At 37.9% G+C, this 19379-nt stretch overlaps 1 protein-coding gene across 2 annotated transcripts in view; it reads left to right on the forward strand.

Annotated features, from left to right (window-relative positions):
• SLC2A13 (solute carrier family 2 member 13) overlaps positions 1-19379 on the forward strand; it is a 292776-nt gene that overhangs the window by 118561 nt on the left and 154836 nt on the right. For both annotated transcript variants that reach the window (XR_011336699.1, XM_069849820.1), the window contains exon 7: positions 11897-12022. Coding sequence is in view for 1 of the 2 variants with exons in the window: in XM_069849820.1 (XP_069705921.1) it covers positions 11897-12022 (126 nt within the window). In the remaining variant the exon portion in view is untranslated. The remainder of the gene's footprint in view (positions 1-11896; positions 12023-19379) is intronic.

Here is a 19379-nt window from a genome sequence, read left to right on the forward strand (position 1 = left end):
TGTGTTTGCAATAGAGGTAAATATCAAGAAATGAGAGGTACAGTTCTATTTTCTTAGCACTATTGGCTAGAAATATGGTTCATGGCTTTTCATATGCCAGCACAATGTCGTAGGTGAAAGATTCTGAGGATCTGAAGCTTCATAGAGCCCTGGGAAGTGGATGGAAAATCTTCAAAAGAGTGTAAATAGACATGAATGACTGCACTGTTAGATGTTACCAGACATGAGAATCCCTACATGCAAGAAACAATATTTTTCCTTGTTTTCTACTGCAGTGTCAACTATATTTTACAATTTTAGGGATGTGCCTATACAACTTTTTAAAATTGCAAGTACTGTGGTTAAAAAGTGTATGTTAATAGCAGGATGTCTAAAGGATTTGCCTCGGACTTAAGTTAACTATTAGGAAAGGATGTCTGGAGAGAGCAGATGCAGTGTTTGCAGAACTCATTATGTGTTATCTAATAAAGCTAGTTGATTATATAACCTGAAATAGTATAAGATCTGCATAGAAGAAATATGGCTAGTCCACCTTAAGAAGTAATGAAAAATTATTCATCACAGTTTTCATTTTCCAGTTAACCACAGCTAGTCAGAAAGGAAATTGAGCCTCATTGCAGCTTGCACAGTATGCACTTCTGAGCAGAAGCGTGAAAAGCAAAAACAGGTAGTTCTAGTAAAGGCATGTTGTTCCATGAATAATTGGAAAACTAATCTGTCATGATTTCTGTTTCTGAAATGAAGTAAGAAAAAGCAGATATGATAGAAATTCAAAGTGTTAGAAAAGAGCAATAAAAAAATTAAGACGTGTTTTCATTTGGAAGTATTTTGAAAGAGAAGGAGCTCTCTTAGTGTAAAGATAAAAATGAACGTGTAGAGGGTATGTAAAATAATGAACAATGTATGAGAAATCTTTAGATGCTTCTGTTTTATAGTGTATCTTACTAGAAAGACACACAAACCAGGAGAGCTGAAACTAATAAATAAATGCAGATGCTCATAAACACAGAATTAGGCTACAGCATCCGCTATTTTAAAGGATTTTTGAAAATTAGGCATTTATGTGGTTAACAACAACTTTCACACTTGTGTATCTAAAACTATTTGATATGTCAATTTTCATGCTTTAAAACATCACCAAACCCTACTTTGCTAGCAGTGGAGCAGGAATATTCCTTCAGCTTCATGAATATTAGTGCCCATTACGGGAGGTCATTATCAGTCATTGACTTCCATATGAGAAATCCTCAAAATTCCAAGTGTCTTCAACCAAGAGAGCAGTTTGTGCAAGAAAAATTGCTTGCTTTCAGTGTGGATCAAGGGAAGAAAACCAACTTTAAACATTTTGTCTCCACTGATGTCCCCAGAGGAGTTTAGTTTCAGCATGTGTTTGCCCCACTCTTGTAACTACACATAAATGAATAAATTAACATATATTCTCTATCTAAATTATTTCTGGAGTCGATGACATACAGATGTACATTATATTGAACTTGGAAAAGTGTCTGTTCAGGATACAGGTATGTGTGCTTTCTGTGCACATGTCCAATGATCTGAATGAAATTTAAAAAACTGGTTTTGTCATGAGTAAGTGGATGGTGTCTTCACTATTTGTCCTGGGTTGAAAGAACTTCAGGCTATTGCATGGTCCTGGAAGGAAGAGGAGGAAGCTAAATGCTGGGCTGTTTTGGCAGGCTCACCTCTCTCTCTCTTTCTCCTTTTTTGGCCCTTAAGATATTCCCTATGGCAGTTATGGGGTTGAGTCAAATTGATTCTTGGACTTGAAAATTTGGAAGTAGAAGTCTGGTCTGCATAATGCCAGTCTTGTATACTTTCTGTGCTGTTCTAAGATTAATGGCATTGGAAAAGTTGTACAGATAGACACTGAATATGGTAGCAAATGTTACTGTCAGAATAGTTACAAATAAGATATCAAATCGAAGTAAAATGAAGTAACTTACTGGCAGTGGTCTGATGCTTGCTTCTGTATAACTGATGATATCTCATTGCCTAGCATTGTATCTTGCAAGACTTGAAGAGGCCTAGGAAAGTTTTGGAAAAGCAAAAACCAGCGGACTTCAGAAGATAAACACATAATGCCATCTCCCTATAGCTACTGTAACCTCCTGTAAATCTGTGTGCCCACACAAATGCAGCTCAGTCTCCTTTATCTAATGGTGATGTGGTGCTTTTCTGAGGTGAAGTACGCTTAGTCAGAGTCTAAACTTGTTTGTAGCCTGGCCATCTCAGAGTATCGGGACGTTCCTAAATGTAACTTGTGTTCGTCTTTGCCAAAATGTATTTATAAGTTATAAAAAACATGAGTAATATTTATTTTGCTGACAGATGTTTCACTGATACTGTGCAGTGTAAAAATGCTTTTTATGTTGGCAAATCCGTTGGGTTAGAGTAAGTGTGGGTGTCCTTTATGAAGCCCTAGAGCTACTACAAACAGTTGGTTTGTTTGTTGTTCCTTCAGACCTGTATTCCTTTGCACAGATTAATTCCTGCTGCTAGAATAACAATGAAGATAGAACAGACTAGCAAATAAAGAACGCAGTCAGTGTCCTAATTCAGAAAAGCAGCTAGGGCTTGAATGCTACATTCTAAAAGCGCTGTCCCCTGCAAACAGAGGTAGAAGTTCCCTGTACGTGCTTGCAGAAAACAAACCAATAAGATGTGCTGCAAATATCAAGTAAAATATTTTCATTTGATGTGGAGATGCACAATACCATAGCTGATCAACAGCCAAAATATAATTTATGAATCAGTGAAAGAAAAAAAAATTTGAATCTGTCGCAAGGACATAATGCAAACCCAGCAGAACACTGCGAACACTGAAATTCTATTTGTCTACTCACAAGTGGAAGTGAGTGGATGTCTCACTGAAGAAAGGGAAGGTGAATGCTTATGTGTGCTATCCTTAAATTTGTTTTTATAATCGGTGTAAGTTTGTATAGATATCTGTAGTGTGACCCCCTCTCTTCTTTGACTGTAATGTCTTCAGGAGCTGTTGATCATCATTATCGTCAAAACCACAGAGAAGTTCAGAGGTCAATTTAGGAATACAAATCACAGCCATCCCAGAATTTGTCATCTTAGAAATGAAAAGATAAGCCAGCCATTCCTAATGTTATTATGACTATTCAAAACAATTTAAACATGTTCACATTTTTACTGAGGACTTGCATGGTTCTTGAAGGAGGTTGAATGTGCACTAACTACCCTACCACTTTTTCCCAGTTTTTAAAGAATCAAAGATCTGACTATCCCACTCTGCCTTTCTCTGGGACAGTCCCCCATTTCTGGTAAACGATCTTTGTCCTATTGCCTTATATTCTTGGTCTTTTTGTCTCCTTTCATTCATGTGTCTCTCACTGCGCTTCTTGAGACTTGGTCAGCTGTAGAAGACATAATGTGAACTTCTTCTACGTAAGCTATATTTTTCACCTCTGTTACTATATGAAAATGGTAGCTTTTATGTTAAGCTTAGGTTAACCCTCATATCCTATGGAGTTGATACCTATGCACAAGAACATTCTTGGGTTCCTCCATAAATTGATTGCCTTCAGAGTTTGATTAAAATAATACAAGCAGTGCCAGCTGTGCTGGGCACACAAGAGCTCTGTTGTTTATCTTTGAATTAGTCATCCTCACGTGGTTAATGTTTCTAAGCCTATTGTACAAATGCACACCACTGGGATGAAGGCACCAATATTTAGTGCTCTTTCAAAGCAATTTTCAAGATAGCTAATAAGCAGAAATATATTATATTTATTAATTTAGCGAAAGTATATAATTGTGATCAGTCCTACAAAACCTAGGTAACCTAGTAACTGAAGCTGATTTTATTGTATTTAATAGTCTTAGGATACATTTAGTAAGTGTATTGGCTAATGTACTTTATTTTGTTCAGTTAACTCATTGACAATCTGATTTGTCTGCAAACTAAACACCAGTATTCTTCATACTGTCACTGTATCATAGAACCAGTATTTTTTAAAATATGATTATCACTTTATATTTCTAATGACAAAGCGATTGGGCTAGCAGTCATTCTGATAGCTTAGAACTGCAATAATAAATATAGTAATGTGTTTCTGCTATTAAGTTCAGAAAATCATGAGTATGTTGAGAGATAAATGTGTTTAGAAATAAGTTTCCCAGTTCTTATGAAATGTAATTAAAATTCTGATAGACAGTTTGCGTTGTAGAACGGTAAAATGGCCTCGACATAGTCTTTTAGATAATATAACTTTATTGTGACTGAGGAAAAACTCGTCTCATCAATTTAAGCACAAAGACTTGAGAAGTCACTTACCTGAACTATAATGTCTGTGAGTGTAATGGAGACCCTGTAGCCGTTGTTAACATTTCCACTTACTTTGTCTTTGAATCAAACTCTGCATCACTGAGGGAACAAGGTGTTATTCATATAGTGACCTATTAATGCTTCACATCTCTGCTAATACTTCTAAGACTTTGCTGTTTAACAAAGACTGAAACAATGCTTAGGGAATTATTTTGTGTGATGGTGTTAATGCTTTATATGGTCTGCAGGTTTTAGTCACACAAGGGTGATTTTAATCAAGTTTGAACAAGGCTTTTATCTGATCTGTCAAGAAGCTGGGAGTTTAGTATATACCTGTAGGGTCCTTTTGGAAGAGTAGCTTTAAAAGCAAAGTATTCTATGGAGCCTGCCATTACACTCAAACTAAAGGTGCATGTAAGTCAGTTGTTTCTGTTATTTATTGTCTGTTTTGCTCAGTTCCAGGCATAAATCAGGAAGCTGTTGTGCTGGGGGCTATATAAATTCAGAAAAAAATTCGTCAAACACAAGAGACAATTGCTGTGAGTAGATCAGGACCTTCATGTGGTGTCAGCATTCCAGCACAGTCTACTCTCAAGGTGCCTGTAGTAGTAGTGGATTAGCCATGATGACGTAAGGACTTAAGCAAAGCAAAGTTTGTAGAGAGTGGTTCCCTTTGTTGGACTATGATAGGTGGGAAAAATGGATGAGCCATCAGGGTCCTCTTTGTGTTTAAAGCACGAGTAGCGAACACCAAGAAGCTGAAAACGGTTACTCTGAGTTTATATGAGTTGCATTGCTTAGGTGGGGCCTGCAAGTTTTTAGAAAAGAGTGTTTAAGGAAAGTTTGAAGAGAAATAATGTATTTATATGCAGCTAGCATATCAAGAAGAATAAGTATTCAGTACTGGTCTTGAACTTATCTAAGAAGGAGTCACTGAAGAACAGTCTCAGTGGTCCAGAAGGAGCAGGAGAAAATTTAAATATGAGGAAGGGTTGATCATACTTGAATGTAACTGTGATTTAGATCTGTTGAAATAACTGCATGGTAAATTACAGAACTACAGGTAGTGTACCAGTACCATGATTATAAATGGTAGCTTTTCCTTTTGAACATCACTGAGTGGATACTTGTGTTATCTAACAGACTGCCAGCAGGCTCAGCAAATAAATTTCTGTCCTTTGTCTCCTATAATAGCAGAAAAGTACCCTTAAAAGTCCAAGTGGGTTTTTCTGATTTACTGAGTATTTTATTTTCTGTGTCACAAGTACAACAGCTTGGAGTATTGTCTTGCAGTCACCACGCATTTAAACTACCTAAAGCATCCTCTATATTCTTTGCCTGTGATATTTAATCAGAATTTAATGGTTAGCTTTTGGAAGGAACACAGAAATCATCAGAAGTGTAACGAAGTGCTTGATTTCATGCCTGGGGTGCAGTGAAGCATGTGCAGACAGCACAAAACCTCTGACACAAGCATCAGGCAGTTTTAAACATGGTCCTAGTACCTAACTGGAATGAGTTTGTATACATAAATTAAGCCATTTACCGGTAAAAAAAAAAAAACCCCTAAGCTCTTTAATTGTGTAGCTGGCTGAAAGCTAAATGCGCTGATGTCCTCGCAGGTCAACAGAGCTGATAAATCTGCTGCGGCATTTGTGCAGAAGTCTTTATATTTTTGTTGAGTTAAATATCTTAGCCGTTTTTCTTGTTTGGATTCGTCAGTTGCCTCTGTTCCTTGTTGAATCCAGTTGGGCAGGCAAGCTCTAACTGGTGTTACCCACCTATCTTGGCCATTTTCTTTCAGTTGGGGTTGAAGGAAGATGCTTTCTCTGGTTGTAGATAGGAGAATACAAGCACAGAAGCAAGGAAGGCTTGATTCCAGTCTGCTGTTTTACTGTAAGGAGCTGGAAAGTAGCTACACCACATGTAGGGTAAGGTAGAAGATTCTGTGCATAACCAATCTTGAGAGCAAAGAGTTAACCTGAGGCCATACCATGTAGCTTGAAAGATCCACCTGGCCTAGGACCATGTCTGGGGTATGGCAGATGGGAAGCTTGAAAGAATAGAAAGCAGCACAAAGTGACATTCCTTTCTAGCCTGCAGTGATTTGCAGCTTACATTTTCTTTGGGTGGTATGTGCTAATCCCCAGTAGGTGTTGTAAGAACTTCCTATCCCTACATCGCAGCTTCCCTGCCTGGCATGGTTTTTTATTGTTCCAACAGTTTTATGAGGAAAAACCTTGTTTAGCAATACGAATGCTTGCATCATGCAGAGCAGGAACAGCAGGTTCAACAAAATCACAATAGTGGAATTTATTCTGTGGAGGGGATAGGGCAGGAGCAAAATGTCTCACGTGTTGTGAGTGTATCGGATTTTCACATACAGCTACTTCTTCACATGCACAGACTGTTTGTGCAGCATATGCTCAGTGAAGCCTGATGAATCCAAACCAAGTAGAAAGTGACTATCCCCAAGAAATGTCCATACTTGTGGGCATTTTGATACTCCGAGAGGCTGTTCATGCTACCCTTGTAGTAGAATCTTATGAAATCAGGTGATACATTCTGGAAAAGAACTACAGAGTACATAATGTATTTCCAAGCTCAGTTTTTATTTCTGTAACTGGATGATAGTAACATATGAATGTAGTTTTATAATCGGATAACAGAATATAGAAGGCAAAGTTGAAAGGTTCTTAAAATGTGGCAAAAGTGAGAATTGATTAAATGTTTTGAAATTAACAATTCATAAATTGAGGATCAGCTTGAAAAAGACAAAATAACCTGTCAAAAAGAGAAATAGCACTTGTACAGTAAGGACACTGGGCTAAGGTCTTCTACTGCTAAATCACTCAACAAAAAAATGGAAAGGTACAATTTGCAGTGCAAATTAAGAGGCTCTGAGAATTGTAGGAAAGTGATTACTTTCAAGGTCATTTTACAAATTTAAAGCACAAAATACAATGGCAAAATGAATGTAAGTATGGAGTGTTCTAAGCAGTGGGGGAAAAGCAGAAGAAGCAACTGTGATCTTTTTGTTGGCATCTGGAGGGTCACTAGCAGCTCAGGGATTTTATTCAATCATCTTTAAGACTGCACTTGAGGCAGATAAACTACACTGTTGAGAAGAAAAAAGCAATAATTTTTGTATCAAGAAAAATGTGCACAGTTAGCCAATTAATAATTCACCTGTATACTTTAAATTCCCTGTGGAAGAGAAAGGACTTGTGACCTTTGGGATGAACCAGTTAGCTCAGGAGCAGTTTTTTGGGCAGGCTGCTGTGGAGCAGAACATCCTGAAAGCTGGTGGTGCTCAGGCTGGCAAGAAATTTCTAGCAAGTGACCTTGAAGTTAGTGCTGTCAGGATTTCTAGATGTCAGATATTCCCTTTTGGTCGGATGAAGAGGACATAAAATCAGGGAAACCTTGGCTGAGTTGGCAGAATAGGAGTTGGGAATTGCAGGTTTAGGCCTATCTAGTCTCCTGACATCGCATCAGCTTGTTGGTAGCAGACAATGAGGCAGGAACCCCAAAATCCCATTCCATGGTAGTTATCAATAAACTGAGGGTCTTGTCGACTATAACCTTTGCCTGTGGTCTTCATTCCACTGAGCTGCAAAGAAGCTGGGCATCTTTGGACTTCTGGAGCCTTACATTCCTTGTTGTTATTCTGCTACATGGGCTGAAGCATCTGAATTCTAGACGCTTGCCTTCTTCTTGGGTTGCCTAGGAGACCAGCTGGTAAGCAGGGAGGGAACTAGGCTTGTTGTAAAACCTTTCTGCTGTAATGCTGCCTGGTTTCATCAAAATCAAATCATCTCTCTCAGGTATTTCAGTCGTGATGAATTGTCAGTCTCCGATTGAGAACCAACCTGCCAGGGAATTTTCAACTGGCTCTTCACAGAGCAACCTGTTTCCAAGGCACTAATTCATAACCTTAGTATGGATATAAATATTTCATTATAAAGTACAGCAAATGCATCTCCCATTTATAAATGGATGCAAATTTTCTTCTTAACATAGGCATCCTGGTGGATTCTGGTACAGAGCTTTCAAGGCCATAACTAATCTGTGGTGTAGATTTGAAGATGTATCAGTATTTATAGATTTATATTCTGACATATATTTAGGTATGTCTGGGTAGGGCTGATAAGAAAATATGTTCTGGGACAGAAAGGAGATCTGTAGTAGATAGTTACATGTCAATAATTATTATAATGTCCATTTATTTTCCAGGTATATTACGTGTCCTTATTTAAATTGCTATAAGCCTTATATGTTTACACCACTGTAAGCATATATGTAAGAATATATGCTCAATTTCAAATTGTTTAAATATTTTTGTTTAACAAGTAATAATGAGAATAGAGTGAAGAAGAGTGTAAGTCTGAAACCACTACATATTTTATTTCCATTTTCTGAGAAAGAAATTTAGAGTAAACAGCCACAGCACATGATTTTTTTGAGGGTGTTTTTAAATTGCTTCTTTTTTAAAAAAACTTCCTTTCTTACTTCATGCCACATCTTCAGCAGTCATGGCTGTTTATTAACTAATACAGATTTCTTTATTGTGTTATGAAATAGTTGTGATGTGTATAGGTTGGAATTTGTGAGGAAAAAAAGCCATCGATCCTCATCTTGGAAAAACTGATTAATATCTACCTCATCAAAGTCACTGTGAAAAATTTATAGCAGTGATAAAACAAGGCACAGAATTCTAGATGGCCTGACCAGCAACCACTGGAGTTAGCTTTGAAAGGGCTTTGAGTCTTGTGTATTGAAATTCTGGGTTTCCTCTGACATAAATTGGTTGGTCTCTAAAACCTGAAGTCAAAGCCTGAACTTTGTGTGATTGTATGAACTCACTACAGCTAATGGCAGAAAATCCTAGCCCAAAGGAAAAGGGCTTTTTAATATTTGTTGTTTATCTTTTCAACCTGAAACACAAGCTTGATAAAAACTGTGGAAAACAATAATTTTAAATTATTTACACTGTTGTGAGTTGCTGTGACCTCTGACACTTTGTACAACATGAAATCCAGCAGCCTTCATTATGCTGAATGCCAACTGGAAGACAAAGTTGTGCGTACAAATAAAGCCTGAGGAGCAGCTGAATTAACAGCCATGTAGACAGACACTGGAATCAATAATCAAATTTCTTAAGTGTTTTTTGGACTGCTGTATGAGGAGGAAGAAATAAATAAGTAAATAATAGGTCGGTAGGTAGGTAGGTAGATAGATAGAGAGAGAGAGAGAGAGATAACTGCTTCCCAGTTGACTGGTTACGGATACTCCATGCCATATAAGACTATGTGGAATTATCTGTAGGGTGAGCCCAGTAGCACAAAACAGGCAGTGCACGGTTCAGTTCCGTCATTCATCTCGTGTGTCAATTTTTGTGAAGACATTGACTTGATAGCATGTAGTATTTGGAAATACCTGCTCTCTGGCACTCTGGCTCTTTTTAGAAATTCATGTTGTTAAAAGGTACTTTGATATACAACGTAGATTGGAGTGGAAGATGTTCTACAATTTGCAAATCACCTATTAGGATTCTGTTTGCCATCATAGGATTCTTTTCACTGGAAGATGCTATAACTTTTAGTTATTTTAATATTATTATTACATACTTAAACACACTTGTGATTTATAGGAATATTTTTATTCATCTGCAGTCTTCAGTCCCTGTCAGCTGTTTTGTTTGCTGCCCATTGCTGTCCTAACATTGATTAACAAAATGTAATTAAGTCTCGCTAATGTCATATTGGAATTGTCCTTTCCTTTCCTAATTGATAATGGCAAATATATAATTTTCTTATTTATCTTTGCAAGAGAAGAAATGTTTGCTACAATGAGGTAATTGACTTCTACCTGAAAGTTTTGTTTCATTTCTGTTGTAAAAATGTTTATATCTCTATTTAAAATCTGATTTAATTCATCTTTCCTAATATAAAAACCCCAAAAGCTGTTCAAACCTGAATTTGACCTGTGCATTAAGCAAGAGGAAGATGTACATAAAACAGATTTTTTTCTAAAAAGTAGACATCATGGAAATTCTGCAGTAATATGATAATTTTGGAAGCATACAGTAATAAAGAACACAAATCTATAAAACCTGAGAGAAGTAGGAAAATGCAAATTAGTACATTGTTTTTAATGCTTTCCCAGCCCTCTTTTTTTGCCACATTCCATATTAATTGACCTTATTATAACATTTAGAAACATTATAATAAGAAAAGTCTGAATGATTAGATTTTAAACATGTAATTTTAGACTTTTTAAATCCATATAATCTACTTTACTGATTTAGGTTTGGGACTTTGTTATACAGTTAACTTTTACTTTTTTCTCGCAATGGTATAGTAGTTTGAGCAGATTATTTCTTCATTCACTAAATCGTTGTTTTGATAAAGTCACACACTTGGAAAGGACTATTTCTGTGGGTTTTTTTGTTACAGGGATGCATGTTGAAGCTATTTTGGTCACCTTAATTATACATTTCTAGATGTTACATTTCAAAGTTTAATTTTAATTTCAAATTTCTGGGCTTACTCCCTGTTTTACAGTTTTTCATTCTCCTTTTTTTAACTCCTGTAGGCTATATCAAAGGCTTTACTGATGAGAATATTTTTCTGAGTCTGAGATGGCTTCTGGGGAAGAGAAGCACCTGGGTAGTTTAACCACAGCAGCAGTCGAGTGTTTGCCAGACCTGTGGAAACTTATGCCAGAAGCTTTCAGATAACTTGCATTGAAGGGTTTTGGAATCCCTTCGTAGCTCACACCACTAAATCCACTGTTTGCTCTCAGAGGCAGGTTTGAGACTGACACCTAAGTGTCAGTATCTGTAGGGCGTTTGGCATCTGGGCTCCCAGTGATCAGTGGGACTGTGGTCAGTGCAACCAGTGGAGTCTAGAGAACAGTTTAACTGTCTAATCACTTGAATAGATTGCAAAATTGCATTGAGGAAATTTTGCCTAAATGTAAGCATCTCTTGCTCTTCAATGCGACCGAGGAATTTGGAGATAGCTGTAAGGAGCTGGCAAGCCTGATGCATGGGAATGATCTGCAAGAGCTCTGCACACTTGACAAGTGAAGGGCAGGTGGAATATTTCTGGGCATTAGATGCCTGTTTGTGAACTGTCTTCACTGACATATTGACTCCATCACAAATAATAGGAACTCAGGCACCTAGTTCCCACATGGAGACAGATGGTGTCATGATCTCAGACTGACTCCCACAGCTGTATGTGCCCAAATCCTAGTTTGGTTATTAGCTATGATTTATGATTCTTTATTTTCAACCCCAATCTGTCTTTTTTTAGTTAAAATTCATTCCATGAGTGAATTCCTCTACAGCCTGATCAGGTATCACTGGGAGATTTGCAACTGGGCCACCAAAATGTGGTGCAGAAGAAGGTAAAAGCAATCTGTATTAGGTTTTGGGCATTTTCTATTATCTTGTCTCTGACACAGACAGCTTGACACATGGTATGTCCATTCCAAGATTGATTAGGAGCTGCTGTTGGTTTTGACACGTACAAATGAATAAAGTGTTGCTTAAGTATTTATTTATTTCTCTTTCAGTTATTGTAATGGGTGTATGTTAGATCCAGACTGTGGTCTCTGCTACAAATTGAATGGATCAAGTGTTTTTGAGTCCTCATGCATTCCTGTTGATAAAGATTCTACAATGAAAGCAGCGTGGGGCAGGTACGTCACTTTTCCAGGTTTTCTTGTCTTGTGTTCTACTGATGATGTATTTTATACTATTGACAACACTTCTGCTTTTACGTAAAATGTTACTGTTGGGATGTTCTGGAAGAAAAAAGTAACTTGATGTTGTAAAAAAAATGGGTGATTACATTCTAACAACTGTTCTAAATAAAAATCTTGAGCCTGATGTGTGCAGTCACTTTGGTGTAGTCTGCAGCTTATAAAGTGTGGCAGCAGTACACTAGCAAGTAGGAAAAATACTTTTCTCTGATGTCTTCATATGTTTGAGGGACATATTCCCTAGGTACACACTCAAAGCTCTCTGAATTATTTTTCTTTTTTGAATGCTTTAATTAAACTGCACTTTAAATATTGGCCTACTAAGGAAACAGAGTTGCTCAGCTGAATTATCTAAAGCGATAAAAATCTGAAATGTTCAAATTGTCAGAAGTATGATTTATGGCCACAGATTTCTGTTTTCCAGCGCTTAAAAGTGTCATGCCGTTCATTGCACTTGGGTTGTAAAAATGTGTGCGTGCATAGAAAAGTCCCAATGCTACTGCAAAATACATCACTCAGCTTTTTCTTAAGCAGCACAAAGATCCGCTGTGGAGTCATGGCAATCTTCAAGTTTTCTGAAGTATTGATTATTCTTAAGGAATGGCTTTATGAGGTGGAACAATGTCCTGTAAAGTCTTTGTCAATGCTTTAATAATGATTAGGGCTTGGATTAGAGTTTAGAATGGTTCAGTGCCACAAGGGAATGATGTAATTACTGCTGATAAAATGTGTAATTACTGCTGATAAAACCTCCTCACCATAATTTATCTATGCCACCCATACAACATAAGCATATTTGTGTAATAGGCAAAGGTTTATGTGTATTTAATGTTCGTATGTATTTCTCAGAAGATAAAACCAAGTGTCTTAGTGTCAGTGAGTCATGTTGGCAGAGGTTGAAGGGTATGAAATACCTAGTAATTCAAAAATCATTAATTTAAAATTACTCCAACATTAGCCTTCTTCTAATTTCAGTACTTTTAGAATGTTGTGCCTAGTAGTTCTTTTCAGATGCAGAAGAGGATTGCTTATAGCCTTTGTAATCCTGATTTAAAAGCACTGTGATCATTTTGGGGCTATTACTGCTTAATAACTGTAAAAGTTAGAAAATGTCATCCCTCATGCTTTTCTTGTGACTATCTTCAATGGTGCATTATATGACATACTTTGCATATTATCCAATATCTCAATATGCTCTTCAACACTTGGGACTCTCTTATCTGTAAATTAACAGATCTGTCTTTGTGTTCATTTCATATAAGCTGTAGTTTTACATAGAACATCTGTAGTTAGCAAAATCATGCTGACACACAGGGAAATATAAATGGATACAAATAGTTGATAGATAATATCAAACTTCATTTATTAGGCAATCTTATTGTATAACATAGAAAACATGGGCATCAGTAACGATTTTTTATTTACTCTCACAAACCCTCCTTGCTGTACAGCCTATTGGAGCTAATTAGGTAGGAAAGGAGAACTAGTTCCTTTCCATATTGCAAAATACAATATTACTATATTGTACAATAATTCTGTAGTATAAGGACACTGTTCAAAATCTTTCAAGAGCAAACTGAACAATTTTATTGTTATATTGGTAGTCATTAGAGTGAAAGTTCTGCCTTAAGAAAGCCAATTAAATTCCACATTTCTTTTTCCAAAGATTGTACATTTATCCCCATTCCTAGTGTCATTTCATTAATTTCTAATCTCACTACCACTGGGTCTATGTAATTAGGTGGTTTTCTAAAAGCCAGTCCTTAATGCCAGGTGGCACCTTCTGTGCCTTCCAAGGTCTGTGAAACAGGAAAGCATTTCACATCCTCCTACTCCTCCTCACAGAATAAAGGTATTTCTGCATACTGGTCCACAGGGAATCCCCATAGATTCTAATTTCCAAATGCTCACATTCATGTATCCCCCAGCTCTCTTTCCTTAAATACTGAGTCTGCTTTGCAGCAAATTGGTACCACAAAGCTGTAGGATTTCCTCTCCAAGTGAGAATATTGCTGCAGTGAAAATGGCATAGTTACACCACCAGCTGCATCTCAGGGCAGCAGGAATTGTCTGTATCTTTGTGGCAGCATAGGGAGAAAAATTGCCTAAGACAAACTAAGAGCACTGGTAAAGAAATCATGTCTGTGCTGATGCTTGAAATGGCATCTCTCTGTTTCACAATTAGTTTGTCAAATGCTGGATGTACAGTGGCAGTTATTCTTCAAAAGCATGGTGTTTTTGTGGCCAGAAACTGGTTTAATGCTTTGAAAGATGATCTTGTGATCTGTGGACATCTGATAACCATAATTGCCACATGCAGCCTCTTTGTAACTCGTGTGCATTCTGGTGCCTTCACGCCATCCAGTATTGGCTGAACGAGTTTAAATGGCTTAAAACTTCCAGAGCTACACTGGCCTGATGTGGCAAATTTATTTTGCCATTAATTTTGCTCGCTCAGGAGAGATGGAAGACCTGAGCTATTTGTTTGGGATTTGTTGGACCTCAGTTTGCCCGAGCATTAGCAAAAACAGCAGCTCTGACTACCTTGCCTGATGCGGGAGGTTCGGAGAAATGGCTTCTGCTGGGCTCAGATTGACGGTGCCATGCAGAGCATTTCACTGCTGCTGCGATCCCATTTTGTTTATGATTTTCCTGCTGGAAAGCTGAGAGCTGCAGCTATGGAGAGGTGCTTATGGTCACATCACATGATGTGAGTGCAGCCACATAGCTCTGCAGCTGCCTTAACCCCAGCTGTCCTGACATTCACTCAGGGACTTACCTGGTGCTGATGTGTAACCTGCTAGCAAGGTGAGAAGTGCCTAGAGGCACCAACAGAGAAGGCCTTGTTATATTTTTTTAAAGCTCTCTGCAGCTGCACAAGCTGACACAGAAAACTCTCCTGTTTATATATTTATAGCTTTGTGCTGCTCTTCACAGTTGATCCCAAAGTGCTTAAAGAACACTGATGAAACAGGCACTGTTTTGCTGGTTATCACAAAATACTATAACGTATTTTTCTTTACAAGAAGTTTCCCCAGTGCCAGCCTGGTGTACTCAACACTACCTTATTGTTAATCGTATTTATCGGGTTATGGTACATTCTACATTGAGAAGTTCTGGGGATGAGAAAGGAGAGAGCAGAGATTTCAGTCTCCTGTGGCTGCCAGCAAGGCTGTTTATGTTGCTGTGGTTGTCATAGAAACCTGAAGAGACAATGAGAGCGTCCAAATGTTTTTCAAGAAGCATATAGCATTTTGGTTGTGTTGCATGTAGGAAACTCAGTGGCCAGCAGTGGCCCTGGGGAAGGGAGGTCGCATAAGAATAAATCTGACCAAGCCCCAGCGAGACCTTGAAGCAGCATGGGTAATGCACAATGGGTACACTTATGAGATCATAAATGTAAGACAAATAATAGAGATTAATTTCTTTTTTAATTTAATCAGTTACATAAGCCTTACTCTGGGATTGGAATAACTCGGAGAGGAGCGTCCTGCCCAGGGCTCCAGCACAGTCAGGTGCTTTGCTGCTCTTGGTATTATTGAAACAGCTGACAAAACAACTGCTGACATGCAGACCTCGCTGCCTCCAGCTCTGCCCAGAGTCCTATAAAGGATGATTTCAAGACTATGAGCAAGAATATTCTTAAATTATTCACTTTGTGATAGAAGAACAACTGTGTCTTCTCTCTCAGTGTGGTCTGAGGGTTCTGTGTTGGGACTCTGTTCTTTGAGATTTAGGAATTTTTGCATTTAGCAGTACAGAAAGGCTTACAGTTCTGTTCATGAACATCAAGTTATAAAATCCCCACGAAGTTGATAAAAAGCATTATCTTGCTTTTACAGATGGGAGTACACTGGGAAAGTTCCAGTATGAAGATCAGGTGTCACAACAGAAGTCACAGGCAGTCTGTCTCCCAGCCAGGAATGAATGTGGAGGTGATTGCTTTCAGTTATGTGCTTTCAGAGCACAAAACAAAATCTAGTTTTCCCCCACAACTGCAATTAGTCCCACGGTACCCTTGGAAACCTTGAAACTTCTGTACGTGTAGTTGTAATAACCCTAAAGGCCACCCAAGAAGGCTCTAGAAGTAACTCTAAAATGCATTAATATTCTTACAGTTGAAAGAATAACTGCTCAAGGAAAAGAAGCTATTGGTAGTGCCTTGACATGAAATTAACCTTGGCATGAGCATGTTGTCAAGACCACAGCAGGTCTACAACTGTAAGCTAAAAGGCTCTCATGAGATTCTCTGAGCAATCTCCCTCCGGAGAGAAAGATGTTGACTTTATACAGTAAACAATTATGAAGAAATAATAACATCATCTACAGATCAGAGACAAGCCTAGAAGCCATCCTGTCCACAAAATTAGCTGGCAGGTCTCCACAGTCCCTGAAGCAGGATGATTTGGAACAGAAATCTTTAAAGGGAGTGCAGCTGCGTGATTTGCTTTCTTCAGCCATTTTTATTAACTTCATTAAGGAACAACTCCCTGCCACAGGAGTTTAATACTTCATGGAGAATTCTGCTTTCGTCAATATAAAGAAGTATTCTCCTCTCTAAGGGCATTCAGTGAAAAGGCAAGTGCAAGAAGAGCTCTGCATTTGGAAAGCTCTTCATTTTCCTCTGGCCGGTGCTCTCCTGAGCTCCTTCCTTCCATGTAAAATCAATGGCAGGCTTACAGATGCCCAGTAATGCTGATATGTGTCACTGTGTGCCTGTTGCTCATATCCATCAGTTTGCTGAGGAATTTAACTGCCCATTCTGGGCAAAAGTGGGTTTAAATTACCCAGGCAATGTGAAGAAGCAGGTCAGGCAGGCAGTCAAACCCTGGTTCCCAGCTTCCAGAGATTTTCCACTGCAGGAATGTGCATAATGACCTTGGCATTTGAGCCTAGACACTGACTAGATTCCAGTAGTCAAAAAAAAAAAAAAAAGAAAAGAAAAACAACAAAAACCCAACAACAAAAAAATCCCATAGGAGTTCATTAGCTGGATCCTCAGACAACAGCCTCCTTTATTTCCAACAGGGGACACGCCAGTGCCTGTCACAGCCTAGGGAGTGTTCTGGGGAACATTACATTCAGTCAGTGCTGCCTGTTGTCTGATGCATAGCAGATGAGGCTGTTAAAATGATTAAAATACTTTTTCTTTATAGCAACGTTAGATTTTTCTAGAAATGTCAGGTTCCTTTTCCCGCTTGTAAATTAAGATAGACATAAATAAGATCATTACACTTGTTTTGCTAGTCACTGTCTTATAAAGATGCTTTTGCAATGTGACAAATGAAAGTTGCTGGGACTGCTTTACTAATGCCAAAACACATATGTGTGTGCGTTCACACATTTAAAGACTGAGAATCTATTTTTTATATGCCATGAGGAATGGGTATAAAGCCCTTTCCTGTTGCCACAGAAAGGCTAGCACCAGAGCAGCCTTCCAGGAAAGAAGTACTCTTCTGTCTGCTGGTAGACATTGCTTGTTTTGTCACAGAGAAGGTATTGGTAGAAGATGTTATTGCTGAAATGTTGATTTGGAATCTTTCTAAAAGGGCCTGCATTGAAAAGTGCTATTAAATTCAGCAACAATTAGAGGAGAAACAGGTATTTCTCTTAGTAGGTTTCAGATTGATAGGTGAAGAATATGCGTAAGATTATAGTTCTCACATTTGTGAGGCATAAATGTAGTAGAAGGAGTAAACGATTCAGGAAAGCAGCAGGATTTACAGAAACTACATCTGTGTGTATGTTGGCTGCACTCAGAAGAGCTGTAATTATAACCAGTAGCCTTAGCGAAATTTCTTTCTGGACAATATGCTCAATGCTTACTAAATTGAAATATTCATCAGTTAAGTAGGGACCAGTACACAGAATCTCCTCTCTCCCCTCCAAGATTATTTAAGGAAGAAAACTAAACTATTTGTGGTTTCAAATATAATTAAATTCTGATTATTACCTCTTTGCCAGTAGGTATGGAAACCTGAAGTAGCCAGGTGGCAGGACGCAGTGTGATTTGCCCTGTTTGATTGGGAGTACATGCTTTAGTGTAATGATATCTAAAGTATATGAGTGAGGGATGGGAAAACAGAAATGAAAAAAAGATCTAACTCTGATTGCAGACTTCGTCAGCCTGAAATCTAAGGCACGAGGTCTTTTCTGGGAGGGAGATATTATACACTGTATCACAGTCTTATGGTTGCAAATACAGTTCTGGAGAGCTGGAGAGGTACAGGAGAGACTTAAGAAATCTTGTATGCATATTTTAATTCCATCTCTGCTAACTGATAAGAGCAAATGGGAAAATCAGAAGGGTAAAGTGATGCAGAATATTCTGTCCTTCTAAATGAAGCCTGTGCTCTTGGTGGTGAAGGAGTAGGTAGCAGAATAAGTGCAGTTTTTATGTTCTGATCTTTTCATCCATTCTTCCTGCTCAAATCTTAGATGCATCATTTTTTTCAGTTCTTTTAAAAGGAAAAGTGTTAAAAATGTGGTAAAATTTATATGAATACTTAAATAATTTAAATTGAGGAGGGAATTTTGTTGTAACATTACATGATATGGTCTCTTCATATTCATTTTCAAGGGGAGGTAAACCCATTTTGTATTATTTTATTTTTTACTAAATCTAATGCCTGAACATTTAAGTCCTTTGTATATTCTATATGCATTTTAGATCTAAAATGATGAGCAGACCAGCATGATAATCTGAACTGAAATGATTTGCATTCTTTAGGGTTATTACGTAGTAATTGCGCTTAATAGCTCTAACTCGTTATACCTACTCAACCAATGACAAATTCTGAATGACTGAAAGGAGGGACAAAATATGCTCCTGGTCCATCTTGTTACGAAGTGAATGTATTCCAATACTGGCAAGCTTTAGTTCGTACACTGAAGACAAAATTTATTTATTGCAGACACCCAGCACAAATCAGGGTTTTAAAGCAGGTCTGGTTAGTTTGAAACATTGTCTTGTTCTCTACTTGTTCATTTGTATTGCACTTGCTGCTAAGCATTGCTTTGAGATCTTACTCTAAGTTACTATTTAAAAGGCATTCTGGTAGAGAATGATGAAGAGAGAGGTGCTGGCAGCTATTTGCTTTAGTTGTAACAACTACTTCAGAAGCGATGGCATTGAGGTGACTGGAATAGAAATGCAAAAGTGGCCCTTGAGCTAAAACATTCCCAAATGCTGGTTTGGGGTGGGGGGGAAATGTGTTATTTAAATGGAAAACTATTTGAGTCAGTGCTCTTCACCATTTAAAAGTGATCCAAGGAAAAAGATGCTGTGGTATTT

This window comes from Phaenicophaeus curvirostris, chromosome 1 (assembly GCF_032191515.1).
Source record: "Phaenicophaeus curvirostris isolate KB17595 chromosome 1, BPBGC_Pcur_1.0, whole genome shotgun sequence".
Lineage (NCBI taxonomy): Eukaryota > Metazoa > Chordata > Aves > Cuculiformes > Cuculidae > Phaenicophaeus > Phaenicophaeus curvirostris.